This window comes from Triticum aestivum, chromosome 6B (assembly GCF_018294505.1).
Source record: "Triticum aestivum cultivar Chinese Spring chromosome 6B, IWGSC CS RefSeq v2.1, whole genome shotgun sequence".
NCBI classification, from domain to species: Eukaryota; Viridiplantae; Streptophyta; class Magnoliopsida; order Poales; family Poaceae; genus Triticum; species Triticum aestivum.
Genome location: NC_057810.1, coordinates 19,999,502 through 20,016,634, shown reverse-complemented (window position 1 = coordinate 20,016,634; position 17,133 = coordinate 19,999,502). Strand labels below are relative to the sequence as shown.

Below are 17,133 nucleotides of genomic sequence, written 5' to 3'. Positions count from 1 at the left end.
GGCATCACATATGTTGCATCTTTTCCTAGAATCCCATGAAGGGCTTTGCCGTATCATCGGGAAACAACAGAAAGAACTTTTCTCTCAAAATTTAGCAATCACTGATCTATTTTAAGATAAGAAAGTGATATGTGAAAAAACACCTGTAGGCACATGAGTAGTTGCTGCTCACTGGCATATAAGTGCAAACAAAGCAAAGCTGCTGCTGAGAGGCTACCGATATTTGCGACACCGACGAAGGAATCTCACACATGTCTAGACTTGCCATTACGTATACTTTGTTTATCATTATAAAAAAGAGAGGTTTTCCCTCCGATTAATTACGCAATACACTGTAGTACCACAAAATACAGTAGTAGTTAAACTGCAAATCCGATAGTATACGACTGACGATGGTACAACCTCGTCGGAACACACGATAGGTACCCACTGACGATTGAGCTTAGCCGCAACATTAAACAATAGCTAGTAAGTGCAGCAAGCCGGGGAAACCCTTTTTTGTCAGTGCAGCAAGCAGGTAGGTAGGCGGCCGATCGACATGGACCTATGGGTTGTAGTAGACGATCTTGATCTCGGTGACGCCGTGGCAGTTGCCGCCGGGGACGGAGTGCTCGAAGCAGTGGTTTCCGGTGTTGCACCTAGCGGTGGGGCAGTGTCCCTGCAGCGGGCTGCCGTGCGGGGTGACGGAGACTCGTACGGGCATGCTCGCCTGGTCGGTGCTCACCTCGTAGTAGGCCCGGACCTTGTGGTCCATGTGGAACTCGGCCAAGGCGGCGCCCTGCGCCGACACGCTCCCCGTCCACGCGCAGATGTCGAACGACTCGTGCTTCCCGCTGGGGAGCAGATACCCGTTATTGATTTGGTAAAATAGTTAGATAGTTTGCTTGAACTTAATGGCTGGAAAACCAACAAGGGCCTCGGTTGGCCATGATGGGCTGGAAATCAACAAGTGCTAAGATCAACTATGTGTGTAGCTAGGTTAACTCGAGAAACAACTATATGCCTGGGCTCAGCTCAATAGCCATAAAATCAACATATATTGGTGATACTTTATACTTCCACGGCGATAACTACGGCTTCAGGGTGTTGGCCTTTAGGGCACGTGCACGAATACTTCCTGGCTGTCATCGATAAGGTCTGGCCGGCTCCGGTATGAGAGCAGCTATAGTGGCGCGTCAGCAGCTCAATCTGGCGGCGGTAATAGTAGTTCGGTTGTCTAGGAATGTTGATTTAATTTTTATTGTGTCGGGGATACTTTATACTTTCAGTGAACTTTCTTAATAGATCTATATGCCTCTCGCAAAAAAATAAAAATTAAAGACATCAATAAGCAAGTTTGTGATTTGCCACATCCAAAAGCTAAGATAGGGTAGACCTCTGGCGTGTGCATGGTGGAGACTACGGCGGACGGAATAATTTCTACCTCAACTCGTTCTCCATCACGGTGATTCAGTCGTCGGCGAGTTGGAGGTTTGTTCTTGCCGCCAGCTAGCAGTGTGATTGTGTATTTGGTCATCGTTTGTTTGCAGTTGTGCTGTATGGCGGCGGTGCCGAATTTTTCTTCCTCTATATCCCTCTCGATGGGGGGCTTTCCTTTGTCAGGCTTCGATATGGGAGGATGGTTGCTGTACATGTGCAACTCCAGTTCTGTTGCCTTCTTCATTGATGGCGAGGAAGGTGTGGTGGTGCTTACTTCTAGCCTCTACAGCGACGCGCTGGCCCGATGGGGGCGTAGTTTGAAGACTTCCCATCACAAAGTCCGACTGTGGATTTCAAAGTCACGCCGACTTGGGTTGGAAGCGGCCGCAGCGTCAGTGGCGGCGTCCCGTCAACTCGTGGTGGGGCGGATGGTGGTGGGTTCCTAAAGGACTCAGATGTAATTTCCTTATTTGTGTGGGTCCTTTGTATCATGGAGCATCTTTAATAGATCTTGGGTCTTTTCGCAAAAAATTACATCACTTGTATCTACAGATGTAAGCGCATCTCCAGCCGTTGGAGGCCCCGGACAATCGCTGGGCCAAAAATAGCACTTCCTAGGGGGCAAAACGTTTTCGCCGGATGAAACGCGAGTACATTTTCCCAGCCAGCCGTTGGTGCCCCCAGAACAATCATCAGGCAAAAAGTGATTGGGTGGGCCAAGAAAAAGGACGCGTGGGGGAATATGATTGGTTGTTGCTTTCGCCGGTGCCCCCAGCGCGCCGAGTTTCGCCTGGGTTTGCCGGCGCTATTTTGAGGTCTTTGGGGCGCTTGGGGGACATGACTGGGCCGTTTTTTTGCCCTTTTTACATTGCTGGCACACAAAAAGTGGCCATGGGGGGCTCTGGGGGCGCGGCTGGAGATGCTCTAAACGCAGCAGACGTGAAGCCCTGACCACTGCATGAAAGTTCCAGACCGGCTGATCCCCTTTCTCTTGCAGCATCATGCTGCCACGCTGCCCAGTCACCGGACGCCTCCACACCCCACCAACACCAGGTCCGACCTCCCCTACCCATTCCCCTCCAACATTGGCCGATTCTGGCCATCCCCGCCGCCCCCGGCGAGCATTTGCGGGAGTACGACATTGCGCCAAGAGCTGCAATGGTTGCGGCGTCTTCCCTGGACCTCTGACGCTCGGTGGCCTGCAGTGCGAGTAGGGCCCAACCTGCAGCGGGTGTCCCGTGCAGGAGCGGTTACCTCCATCCGGCACGCGTGAGCATCGGTGACACCTGGTGATGTAAAAACCACCTTTTGGTGATGTATTTTACATCATCTATTGGAGATGCTATAACAGAAAGCCCATCCTCGTCTTTTGCATCTTGTCCGCGACGGCATGGCAAGATGGCACAACGACAGCTGGGGCGACAACCACAATTGTAAGAGCTTCAGCTACGGCATCGGTGACATTTCCCCCCACCACAGTGGCAAGAGATGCCGCCGCAGCCGCTGTCTCAAGATCATCCTCTCCTTCCTCTTCGTGGCCGCCGCTATGGCCGCCCGTGTCCTCGTCTTTGCCTTCGCCATCGTCTGCCCTGCCCGCGTCACTGTCGAGCACGCCTCCCTCGCCCGCCTCTCCCTCGCCGGGCCCAACGGTAGTGCGCTCGCCTACGACGTGTCCCTCGTCGTCGCCGTGTGCAACCCCAACTGGGCCATGCGTGCCAGGCTCAGCACGCTGCTCAACGCCGAGCTTCTCTTCGCCGGTGAGCGGCTCGCCACCATCACGATGATGCAAGGGGGCTCGCGTGGGAACATCCAACCAGGGAAGACGGAGGTGTACAATGTCTCGGCGGCGGGTGAGAGCGCCACGCCGCCGGGGAGCACCGGGGTGGCCGAGTTCATGAAGGAGAGCGCAGCCAGCTGGGGCGTGTTCCGGCTGGAGCTGAATCTTGCCGGCGAGGTCATGTTCCAGACCCACAATGGCGCGCACAAGCTGGAGGCCACCTGCCCGCTAGAGCTGCCTTTGCCATCATCCACGGTGCGAGGTTCAAGAAGATCAAGTGCGTCATGTAACTAATTTGCCAAGAAGTGCTTCACTAATTTTGAGAAAAGTGCTTCACTCTCTCCATTCTTGTAGTTGACCGAGGCCTGCAACATGTTGCACAAGGTTTGTGAGAAGATATCGGCCATCTTCGCTTTGTTGAGCTGCCGGCGTCGGCATTTGTTTCTCTTTCTTTCTCTCATTTTTTTCTTCTTTTGAGCTTGTTTGTGCTGCGGCCCCACTGAGCTGATTGTATTGGTTGGTTGATGTTTTATAATATAAAGTGGGGGAAACCCTTTTCGTTTGTGAGAAGATATACATTTTTTCATGTTTGAAGGAGAGCTAGAGAGAGCTTCATGCAATCTTGCCACCCTTTCCACTCCTGCTCTTAACCATGTTCTCGAAAAGTTAGTGTTGTCAGTGATTTGAGACACAAGCAAAGGACAACATCTCAAAACAAAACTGCTCGTAATTGGATTATGAATTTCCTACTGCAACAAGTGTTGTGGAGTTCAAGACGTAGGTGAACAAAGCCTGAACACATATACACTACAAAATGCGTGCTTATTAGAATTAAAGCATAAATAAGAAAATGGACACCTAGTCAAATGAATATTTAGTTGTCATAGCATGTGCAGATCCCATAAATAACATAGATTCGAAGGATATATACCTCGGGAGGATGGTCTTCTAAGAACACCAGTGACCTGCGACAGTGAATGTAAATGACATTTCAACTATCTCGCCCACAACACGTTTCTTAAAGTATGACTCCCACCTGAAGTCTCGATAGCCCAATAATATACGCGACCACCTGTTGAATTTGAATTCATAAAACAGTACTTAAAGCTCTAGAGCATTATAGTGGGTATAGTTTTGAAGTTGTCTCGTAATTTTGAGTTCTAAAGTCTACCCCAAAGGAAGCAAAAGATATTGTGCATAATAATTGTTAAATATACAGATGGATTTTGAAAGAATATGCAGGCGAAGGCGTTATCCTTTGGTCTTGGGTCATCGTATATTAATAAAATCCAGACAGCCTCGCTAGGGTGTTTGCTGATCAATCTCTAGGATCACTAGGATTACAGAATAATTGTGGCGTACAAGTTAGATTGGGTTTATATCATACCAAAGAGATTACAACAAACCATCTATTCTAGAACCTGCAAGACTTATCTCTTAACACCCTCCCTCAATTTCACTGTTGCGAGTGGCATTTTGTCCTTCCCTCCCCCTTGGGTGGATTCATGGTAGAGATGACCTATCCTCGACCTACACTGTCATTGCCAGTTGTTAGATCTGTGGGCAATGGGCAATGGAGATCACGATAGTGGGAGCGTCAAGCTTACCAATCAGAACTCACAAACGACCTGCCCGAGTATTACACTCGGCCAACTCCTTTTATAGGGCATAAAAAAAATATAACTCAACTTGTACATCCAATACATTTTTTTAATCTTATATACCTCAATACAATTTCAAATGTAATATACTACATATAAGCTGTTTTTTAGGAGTTTTCATAATGTTTGAATTGATTTGATTAAAAGTTTAAAAGCATACAAATGCACTAAATGGCTTAAAAATAGCAAACATGCCCAAAAAAAGCAAATTGCGACATGTTACATGTAATGGTTTGTATTGAGTGTAGAAAAACCTTCAAGGCCATTACGCTACTACTTACTGATGTTTCGAGGTAATGTTTCTATTTGCAACCACATTATATGCATTTCAGCCTCCATAATGTACTTGACACATGCCAGCGCATTTTATTTCATGTGCTTTGAAAATGGAAATCCTTTGAGCTGGATTTGTTCTATAAAGGACTACATATATAAAGGGTGACTATGGTACACGATGTTGTAATTTTTGCATATTATATACACTTCTCCTCTTGTCTGCTAGTCCTCCGAGGGTCCTGCAAATAGCAATAGGTCGGACAGGCTGAGTGGGGATTGTTTTGGGGAAAAAACTCATAATACCCATTCAGTCAGTCTAAAGTTCAGTAGGTGCCCAACGCCTTCCACGTTTGTTATTGCTGATTTTGACCACCTCCCTAGAAATTATCGCAGTGAAATGAACGAATTTGGGTGCACCATCGGCCTAATTATGTGTGAACAAATGATACCATTCATTTTCAAAGTAGTGGCAACTGCATTCATATACCAGATCTTCCATGACAGGATGCACCCAATAGAGTTTGGGGTTCTCATAGTAGCTTGAGTATAGCTCAAACACAATGCTCTCTCCGGAGTGGCATGGGACTTGATTAATGATGAAACTGATCGAAACAGTCACCTGCTTGTGAAACTTTCCCAAGAAGTTGCGGGTGTAGAGGCCTAGCACTCAATGTTATAATCACACGTTTCGAAAATGAAATGTAGTAGTGCAAATGTTTTAGTACACAAGAGGTTTGCGTCAAACAATACATGTGCTCTCGTTTTCCTACAACTCTAAAGGATTTGCATAGGCAGTGTGCATCTTGCGATGCAGAAGCCGAGAAGTAACTCTTCATAGTTGGATCGCTTGATGCAGTGCTAAGAGTCAACAAAAAAAATATATACTTGATGAAACAAGTTGACATAAAGAGTAGGTAAAACCTCAACGTTGCAACTAACTGATAAAACAAATAGAGCATGGAAGAGATCCATAATAACAATAACAACGACTAAAATTGACTCTACTAAAAGAGCAACACTGAGACCAAATGTCTCATCTTATTGACGATTGTCATCTATCCATCTTAAAAAAAATGCAGGTAAGCAATCCATCTTATTAGCCATTCCAAATCTAAATAAAAAGAGATGACACATGTAGCTGGTCATGCGCTACCTGTGGAATTCCTCTCCCTTCTTACATATTCATAGACCACTATTGTGGCCATTGTAGATCTGGGTGTCGGGGTCCCCTTTGGACCTCGCCATGTCAAGCCATCCCTTCTGCTGCTGCCGCAACGCCTGATACATCGGAGACCCCATGTCCATGCCGCCGGTGACATATGGTGCTTGGGCTTGGTAAACTGGCGGCTGCCCACTTATGTTCATGGTGCGCTCCCCCAGGCTCTTGAGGATTAACTCCATCTTCCAGGCCATGGTTGTGAGCTCCGCAATGTTTCCTGGGAGGTCTCCGCTGAGCATGGCCTTGTGCAAGAGAATCCTGGCCTCACGGTCCTCGCGCTCGCGCCTAATCTTCTCTACCTGATGTCGGAGTTGTACGAGGCGCTGGCTAAGAATGGTCTCCTGGTCCATCGTCTTCTTTAGTTGTGGCACCTCCGTCATGCTCTTGAATCGATTCAGGATAGCCACCGCCTCGGCTTGGGATGGGAACACCTCTGGCACCGTTGTGCCCTCGCCATACACCAGCACACAGGCCTTAGCGTTGCACAAGGTGGCCACATCACCGGCCTTCTTCATCAGGTTCTTGGTACGCTTCTTCAAGGTATTGAGCCGCGTCGAGTCATTGCGGATGTACCGGAGGGCCACCTTCTTGCGAGCCATTGTCAGCTAAGGGGAAAATCTGCAAAGGAAGGAAAATTGCTAGTTTGGGTGAGTCGAAAGCACGGAAGGTAGGGTGGATTTATAGTGGCGGACCTACTAGGATGAGGAGGATAGAACCATGTCGATGGAGGATATGACATATTTGGAGGCCAAACTTAATTGTGCCCACCTGTAACTTTGGTATATATCAAAAACTTTAATATTTACTTCCTAAGACCGTAGATTTCGTCAATCAATATGAAATTTCTCGTCAATCGCGGGAGAAAATAAATGGAAGGTTTCTCTGAAGAGGCACATGCATCTTATTACTAGGATATGCCTCTTTTAGCAAAATGTATTGCCAAACTATTTTTTCAGTTTAATTCTATCCAAAGTTGGATGTTTATTCAAAATATAGATCACCCCATCAGCCACTAATTCATTTGCATCTAAATTAAGAAAATACTTTTAGTGTAGATTCTGGCCGTCCTTGACTTGCATACCGATGGATTTTAATCATTGGTGGCATGCATAGAGGATCGAATTAGGTGCATGATACGTCCATTTTGCATCATATTTTCATACTATTATTTATGATATTTTTACCAATATAATAGTTTGTGGTGCAATTCTAATGTCTTTTCTCTCTTAATTTGCAAGATCTACATGAAGAGGGAGGTTGCTGGCAGCTGTAATTCTGGACCTGAAAAAGCTACATCAGAGATACCTATTCTGCACAACTCAACATGAGCTGAAATTTTACAGATAATTATTTTGGAATATATAAAAAATACTAAAGAAAAAATACCAGAGGGGGCCCACCTGGTGCCCACGAGGCGTGCCCTAGTGGTGAGTGGGGCCCCTGGCCTCCTCTATGGCCCATCTTCTGCTATATGAAGCCATTTGCCCTAGAAAAGGTGAGGAGAGGACTTTTGGGATGAAGCGCCCGTCTCGAGTCGGAACCTGGGTAGGAGCACTTTTGCTCTCCGGTGGAGTGATTCCGCCGGGGATACTTCCCTCTGGGAGGGGGAAATCGAAGCCATCGACATCACCACCAACCCTCTCATCGATGAGAGGGTTTTTTCCCTAAAAAATCCTCTCATTGTGGGAGGACCAACTTCATCAACATCTTCATCAGCACCATCTCATATCAAACCCTAGTTCATCTCTTGTATTCAATCTTTGTCTCAAAATCTCAGATTGGTACCTGTGGTTTGCTAGTAGTGTTGATTACATCTTGTAGTTGATGCTAGTTGATTTATTTGGTGGAGGGTTATATGTTCAGATCCTTGATGATATTCAATGCCCCTCTGATCTTGAAGACGAATATGATTTTTGAGTAGTTACTTTTGTTCTTGAGGACATGAGAGCAATCTTGCCATAAGTAATCATGTGAATTTGGTATTCGTTCGATATTTTGATAATATGTATGTTGTTGTTTCACTTAGTGATGTCATGTGAATGTTGACTACATGACACTTCACCATACTTGGGCCTAAGTGAAGGCATTGTGGAGTAGTAATTACATGATGGGTTGCTAGAGTGACAGAAGCTTAAACCCTAGTTTATGCGTTATTTCGTAAGGGACTGATTTGGATCCATATGTTTCATGATATGGTTAGCTGTATTTTAATTCCTCTTTCGTAGTTGCGGATGCTTGCGAGAGGGGTTAATCATAAGTGGGAGGCTTGTTCACATAAGAACATCACCCAAGCATCGGTCCACCCATATATCAAATTATCAAAGTAGCTAACACGAATCAAACAAACATGATGAAAGTGACTAGATGAAATTCCAGTGTGTCCTCAAGAATGATTTGCTTATTATAAGAGACTATTACGGCCTGTCCTTTGCTGCAAAAAGGATTGGACTACCTTTCTGCACCTTTGTTACCATTACTATTTGTTGCTCGTTACAAATTATCTTGTTATCAAACCATCTTTTACCGATAATTTTAGTGCTTGCAAACAATACCATGTTGAAAACCGCTTGGCATTTCCTTCGGCTCCTCATTGGGTTAGACACTCTTACTTACCGAAAGGACTACGATTGATCCCCTATACTTGTGTGTCATCAGTGCACATGAGAAGAATGGTTTACCCAAGTTCAGGCCCTCATGGTGAAATAATACCCTTCATCCTGTTGGAAATATGCCCTAGAGGCAATAATAAAAGCATTATTATTATATTTCCTTGTTCATGATAATTGTCTTTATTCATGCTATAATTGTGTTATCCGGAAATCGTAATACATGTATGAATAACAGACACCGACATGTCCCTAGTGAGCCTCTAGTTGACTAGCTCGTTGATCAACAGATAGTCATGGTTTCCTGACTATGGACACTGGATGTCATTGATAACGAGATCACATCATTGGGAGAATGATGTGATGGACAAGACCCAATCCTAAACATAGCACAAGATCATATAGTTCGTTTGCTAGAGTTTTCCAATGTCAAGTATCTTTTCCTTAGACCATGAGATCGTGTAACTCCCGGATACCGTAGGAGTGCTTTGGGTATGCCAAACGTCACAACGTAACTGGGTGACTATAAAGGTAGACTACGGGTATCTCCGAAAGTGTCTGTTGGGTGACATGGATCAAGACTGGGATTTGTCACTCCGTATGACGGAGAGGTATCACTGGGCCCACTCGGTAATGCATCATCATAATGAGCTCAGAGTGACCAAGTGTCTGGTCACGGGATCATGCATTACGGTACGAGTAAGGTGACTTGCCGGTAACGAGATTGAACGAGGTATTGGGATACCGACGATCGAATCTCGGGCAAGTAACATATCGATAGACAAAGGGAATAGCGTACGGCATTGATTAAATCCTCGACATCGTGGTTCATCCGATGAGATCATCGTGGAGCATGTGGGAGCCAACATGGGTATCCAGATCCCGCTGTTGGTTATTGACCGGAGAGTCGTCTCGGTCATGTCTGCTTGTCTCCCGAACCCGTAGGGTCTACACACTTAAGGTTCGGTGACGCTAGGGTTATGAAGATATGTATATGCATAAACCCGAATGTTGTTCGGAGTCCCGGATGAGATCCCGGACGTCACGATGAGTTCCGGAATGGTCCGGAGGTAAAGAATTATATATAGGTGCCTTGGGGGGGAGGGAAACCTCCCCTTGGCCGCCGCCCCCCCTAGTAGATGCCATCTACTAGGGCCGGCGCCCCCCTGGCACCCCTATATATAGTGGGGGGAGAGGAGGGATTTTACACCAGCCCCTGGCGCCTCCACCTCCCCCCGTTACGTCTCTCCCTCGTAGTCTCGGCGAAGCCCTGCTGCTGTGACGCCCTGCATCCACCACCACGCCGTCGTGCTGCTGGATCTTCATCAACCTCTCCTTCCCCCTTGCTGGATCAAGAAGGACGAGACGTCTCCCGTCCCGTACGTGTGTTGAACGCGGAGGTGCCGTCCGTTCGGCGCTGGTCATCGGTGATTTGGATCACGTCGAGTACGACTACATCATCACCGTTCTTTTGAACGCTTCCGCTCGCGATCTACAAAGGTATGTAGATGCATCCAATGACTCGTTGCTAGATGAACTCCTAGATGATCTTGGTGAAACGAGTAGGAAAATTTTTGTTTTCTGCAACGTTCCCCAACAGTGGCATCATGAGGTAGGTCTTTGCGTAGTTCTTCTTGCGCGAGTAGAACACAATTTGTTGTGGGCGTAGATTTGTCAACTTTCTTGCCGTTACTAGTCCTTTCTTGCTTCAGCGGTATTGTGGGATGAAGCGGCCCGGACCAACCTTACACGTACGCTTACGTGAGACCGGTTCCACCGACTAACATGCACTAGTTGCATAAGGTGGCTGGCGGGTGTCTGTCTCTCCTACTTTAGTTGGAGCGGAATCGAAGAACAGGGTCCTTATGAAGGGTAAATAGAAGTTGACAAATCACGTTGTGGCTTTAACGTAGGTAAGAAAACGTTCTTGAACCCTAATTCAGCCACGTAAAACTTGCAACAACAATTAGAGGACGTCTAACTTGTTTTTGCAGCAAGTGGTTTGTGATATGATATGGCCAAAGTTGTGATGAATGATGAATGATCTATATGTGATGTATGAGATGTTCATGCTATTGTAATAGGAATCACGACTTGCATGTCGATGAGTATGACAACCGGCAGGAGCCATAGGAGTTGTCTTTATTCTTTTATATGACCTGCGTGTCATCAAGAAACGCCATGTAAATTACTTTACTTTATTGCTAAACGCGTTAGCCATAGTAGTAGAAGTAATAGTTGGCGAGCAACTTCATGGAGACACGATGATGGAGATCATGATGATGGAGATCATGGTGTCAAGCCGGTGACAAGATGATCATGGAGCCCCAAGATGGAGATCAAAGGAGCTATGTGATATTGGCCATATCATGTCACGTTTATTATTTGATTGCATGTGATGTTTATCATGTTTTGCATCTTGTTTACTTAGAACGACGGTAGTAAATAAGGTGATCCCTCATACTAATTTCAAGAAGTGTTCCCCCTAACTGTGCACCGTTGCGACAGTTCGCTGTTTCAAAACACCACGTGATGATCGGGTGTTTTATTCAGACGTTCACATACAACGGGTGTAAGACAGATTTACACATGCAAACACTTAGGTTGACTTGACGAGCCTAGCATGTACAGACATGGCCTCGGAACACGGAAGACCGAAAGGTCGAGCATGAGTCGTATAGAAGATACGATCAACATGAAGATGTTCACCGATGTTGACTAGTCCGTCTCACGTGATGATCGGACACGGTCTAGTTTAACTCGGATCATGTAATACTTAGATGACTAGAGGGATGTCTAATCTAAGTGGGAGTTCATTAATAATTTGATTAGTTGAACTTAATTATCATGAACTTAGTCTAAATATTTTACAATATGTCTTGTAGATTAAATGGCCAACGTAGTCCTCAACTTCAACGCGTTCCTAGAGAAAACCAAGCTGAAAGACGATGGCAGCAACTATACGGACTGGGTCCGGAACCTGAGGATCATCCTCATAGCTGCCAAGAAAGATTATGTCCTACAAGCACCGCTTGGTGACGCACCCGTTCTCCCTGCAGAACAAGATGTTATGAACGCTTGGCAGGCACGTTTCGATGACTACTCCCTCGTTCAGTGCGGCATGCTTTACAGCCTAGAGCCGGGGCTCCAAAAGCGTTTTGAGAGACATGGAGCATATGAGATGTTCGAAGAGCTGAAAATGGTTTTCCAAGCTCATGCCCGGGTCGAGAGATATGAAGTCTCCGACAAATTCTTCAGCTGTAAGATGGAGGAAAACAGTTCTGTCAGTGAGCACATACTCACTATGTCTGGGTTGCATAACCGCTTGACTCAGCTGGGAGTTAATCTCCCGGATGATGCGGTCATTGACAGAATCCTCCAGTCGCTTCCACCAAGCTACAAGAGCTTTGTGATGAACTTCAATATGCAGGGGATGGAAAAGACCATTCCTGAAGTATTTGCTATGCTGAAATCAGCAGAGGTAGAAGTCAGGAAGGAACATCAAGTGTTGATGGTCAATAAAACCACTAAGTTCAAGAAAGGCAAGGGTAAAAAGAACTTCAAGAAGGACGGCAAGGAGGTTGCCGCGCCCGGCAAGCAAGCTGCCGGGAAGAAGCCAAAGAATGGACCCAAGCCCGAGACTGAGTGCTTTTATTGCAAGGGAAGCGGTCACTGGAAGCGGAACTGCCCTAAGTACTTAGCGGATAAGAAGGCCGGCAAAACAAAAGGTATATGTGATATACATGTAATTGATGTGTACCTTACTAGTGCCCGTAGTAGCTCCTGGGTATTTGATACCGGTGCAGTTGCTCACATTTGTAACTCAAAGCAGGGGCTGCGGAATAAGCGGAAACTGGCAAAGGACGAGGTGACGATGCGCGTCGGGAATGGTTCCAAGGTCAATGTGATCGCCGTCGGCACGCTACCTCTGCATCTCCCTTCGGGATTAGTTTTAAACCTTAATAATTGTTATTTAGTGCCAGCTTTGAGCATGAACATTGTATCAGGATCTCGTTTAATTCGAGATGGCTACTCTTTTAAATCTGAGAATAATGGTTGTTCCATTTTTATGAGAGATATGTTTTATGGTCATGCTCCTATGGTGAATGGTTTATTCTTTATGAATCTCGAACGTGATGCTACACATGTTCATAATGTGAGTACCAAAAGAAGTAAGGTTGATAATGATAGTCCCACATACCTGTGGCACTGCCGCCTTGGTCACATAGGTGTCAAACGCATGAAGAAGCTCCATGCTGATGGACTTTTAGAGTCTCTTGATTATGAATCATTTGACACATGCGAACCATGCCTTATGGGTAAAATGACCAAGACTCCGTTCTCAGGAACAATGGAGCGAGCAACCGACTTATTGGAAATCATACATACTGATGTGTGCGGTCCAATGAGTGTTGAGGCTCGCGGTGGCTATCGTTATGTTCTCACCCTCACTGATGATTTAAGTAGGTATGGGTATATCTACTTAATGAAACACAAGTCTGAAACCTTTGAAAAGTTCAAGGAATTTCAGAGTGAGGTTGAAAATCAACGTGACAGGAAAATCAAGTTTCTACGATCAGATCGTGGAGGAGAATACTTGAGTCACGAGTTTGGGGCACACTTAAGAAAATGTGGAATAGTTTCACAACTCACGCCGCCTGGAACACCTCAGCGTAATGGTGTGTCCGAACGTCGTAATCGCACTCTGTTAGATATGGTGCGATCTATGATGTCTCTTACCGATTTACCGCTTTCTTTTTGGGGCTATGCTTTAGAGACTGCCGCATTCACTTTAAATAGGGCTCCGTCGAAATCCGTTGAGACGACACCGTATGAATTGTGGTTTGGGAAGAAACCTAAGCTGTCGTTTCTAAAAGTTTGGGGATGCGATGCTTATGTCAAGAAACTTCAACCTGAAAAGCTCGAACCCAAGTCGGAAAAATGCGTCTTCATAGGATACCCAAAAGAAACTATTGGGTACACCTTCTACCTCAGATCCGAAGGCAAGATCTTTGTTGCCAAGAATGGGTCCTTTCTGGAGAAAGAGTTTCTCTCGAAAGAAGTAAGTGGGAGGAAAGTAGAGCTTGATGAAGTATTACCTCTTGAACCGGAAAATGGCGCAACTCAAGAAAATGTTCCTGAGGTGCCTGCACCGACTAGAGAGGAAGTTAATGACAATGATCAAGATACTTCTGATCAAGCCCCTACTGAAATTCGAAGGTCCACAAGGACACGTTCCGCACCAGAGTGGTACGGCAACCCTGTCTTGGAAATCATGCTGTTAGACAACGGTGAACCTTCGAACTATGAAGAAGCGATGGCGGGCCCGGATTCCGACAAATGGCTGGAAGCCATGAAATCCGAGATAGGATCCATGTATGAAAACAAAGTATGGACTTTGACTGACTTGCCCGTTGAGCGGCGAGCCATAGAAAATAAATGGATCTTTAAGAAGAAGACAGACGCGGATGGTAATGTGACCATCTATAAAGCTCGGCTTGTCGCTAAGGGTTATCGACAAGTTCAAGGGGTTGACTACGATGAGACTTTCTCGCCGGTAGCGAAGCTGAAGTCCGTCCGAATCATGTTAGCAATTGCCGCATTCTATGATTACGAAATATGGCAAATGGACGTCAAAACGGCATTCCTTAATGGTTTCCTTAAGGAAGAATTGTATATGATACAGCCGGAAGGTTTTGTCGATCCTAAGAATGCTGACAAAGTGTGCAAGCTCCAACGCTCGATTTATGGGCTGGTGCAAGCATCTCGGAGTTGGAACATTCGCTTTGATGAGATGATCAAAGCGTTTGGGTTTACACAGACTTATGGAGAAGCCTGCGTTTACAAGAAAGTGAGTGGGAGCTCTGTAGCATTTCTCATATTATATGTAGATGACATACTTTTGATGGGAAATGATATAGAACTCTTGGACAGCATCAAGGCCTACTTGAATAAAAGTTTTTCAATGAAGGACCTTGGAGAAGCTGCTTATATATTAGGCATCAAAATCTATAGAGATAGATCAAGACGCCTCATAGGTCTTTCACAAAGCACATACCTTGATAAGATATTGAAGAAGTTCAATATGGATCAATCCAAGAAGGGGTTCTTGCCTGTGTTACAAGGTGTGAAATTGAGCTCAGCTCAATGTCCGACCACGGCAGAAGATATAGAAGAGATGAGCGTCATCCCCTATGCCTCAGCCATAGGTTCTATTATGTATGCCATGCTGTGTACCAGACCTGATGTTAACCTTGCCGTCAGTTTGGTAGGAAGGTACCAAAGTAATCCCGGCAAGGAACACTGGACAGCGGTCAAGAATATCCTGAAGTACCTGAAAAGGACTAAGGAAATGTTTCTCGTTTATGGAGGTGACGAAGAGCTCGTCGTAAAGGGTTACGTCGACGCTAGCTTCGACACAGATCTGGATGACTCTAAGTCACAAACCGGATACGTGTATATTTTGAATGGTGGGGCAGTAAGCTGGTGCAGTTGCAAGCAAAGCGTCGTGGCGGGATCTACATGTGAAGCGGAGTACATGGCAGCCTCGGAGGCAGCACATGAAGCAATATGGGTGAAGGAGTTCATCACCGACCTAGGAGTCATACCCAATGCGTCGGGGCCGATCAAGCTCTTCTGTGACAACACTGGAGCTATTGCACTTGCCAAGGAGCCCAGGTTTCACAAGAAGACAAGGCACATCAAGCGTCGCTTCAACTCCATTCGTGAAAATGTTCAAGATGGAGACATAGAGATTTGTAAAGTACATACGGACCTGAATATAGCAGATCCGTTGACTAAACCTCTCCCTAGAGCAAAACATGATCAACACCAGAATTCTATGGGTGTTCGATTCATCACAATGTAACTAGATTATTGACTCTAGTGCAAGTGGGAGACTGTTGGAAATATGCCCTAGAGGCAATAATAAAAGCATTATTATTATATTTCCTTGTTCATGATAATTGTCTTTATTCATGCTATAATTGTGTTATCCGGAAATCGTAATACATGTGTGAATAACAGACACCGACATGTCCCTAGTGAGCCTCTAGTTGACTAGCTCGTTGATCAACAGATAGTCATGGTTTCCTGACTATGGACACTGGATGTCATTGATAACGAGATCACATCATTGGGAGAATGATGTGATGGACAAGACCCAATCCTAAACATAGCACAAGATCGTATAGTTCGTTTGCTAGAGTTTTCCAATGTCAAGTATCTTTTCCTTAGACCATGAGATCGTGTAACTCCCGGATACCGTAGGAGTGCTTTGGGTATGCCAAACGTCACAACGTAACTGGGTGACTATAAAGGTAGACTACGGGTATCTCCGAAAGTGTCTGTTGGGTGACATGGATCAAGACTGGGATTTGTCACTCCGTATGACGGAGAGGTATCACTGGGCCCACTCGGTAATGCATCATCATAATGAGCTCAGAGTGACCAAGTGTCTGGTCACGGGATCATGCATTACGGTACGAGTAAAGTGACTTGCCGGTAACGAGATTGAACGAGGTATTGGGATACCGACGATCGAATCTCGGGCAAGTAACATATCGATAGACAAAGGGAATAGCGTACGGGATTGATTAAATCCTCGACATCGTGGTTCATCCGATGAGATCATCGTGGAGCATGTGGGAGCCAACATGGGTATCCAGATCCCGCTGTTGGTTATTGACCGGAGAGTCGTCTCGGTCATGTCTGCTTGTCTCCCGAACCCGTAGGGTCTACACACTTAAGGTTCGGTGACGCTAGGGTTATGAAGATATGTATATGCAGAAACCCGAATGTTGTTCGGAGTCCCGGATGAGATCCCGGACGTCACGAGGAGTTCCGGAATGGTCCGGAGGTAAAGAATTATATATAGGAAGTGCTATTTCGGGCATCGGGACAAGTTTCGGGGTTATCGGTATTGTACCGGGACCACCGGAAGGGTCCCGGGGGTCCACCGGGTGGGGCCACCTGTCCCGGGGGGCCACATGGGCTGTAGGGGGTGCGCCTTGGCCTAGATGGGCCAAGGGCACCAGCCCCTATAGGCCCATGCGCCTAGGGTTTCCACCATGGAAGAGTCCATGTGGTGGAAGGCACCCCTAGGTGCCTTGGGGGGGAGGGAAACCTCCCCTTGGCCGCCGCCCCCCCTAGTAGATGCCATCTACTAGGGCCGGC

General features: G+C 46.1%; 2 protein-coding genes across 2 annotated transcripts; both read right to left on the bottom strand.

Moving 5' to 3' along the window:
* Positions 1 to 544: 544 nt before the first annotated feature.
* On the bottom strand, positions 545 to 847 carry LOC123135319 (uncharacterized; the record flags this gene model as incomplete). Its single annotated transcript, XM_044554359.1, has 1 exon — positions 545 to 847. A coding segment is annotated over one exon (303 nt), but the record flags the coding sequence as incomplete, so codon positions are not given.
* Positions 848 to 6,306: 5,459 nt separating this feature from the next.
* Positions 6,307 to 6,951, bottom strand: LOC123133463 (agamous-like MADS-box protein AGL80). The gene has a single exon (XM_044552951.1). It carries the CDS (start codon positions 6,949 to 6,951, stop codon positions 6,316 to 6,318), a length of 636 nt encoding a protein of 211 aa, XP_044408886.1. The 3' UTR covers positions 6,307 to 6,315.
* Between the last annotated feature and the right edge of the window lie 10,182 nt (positions 6,952 to 17,133).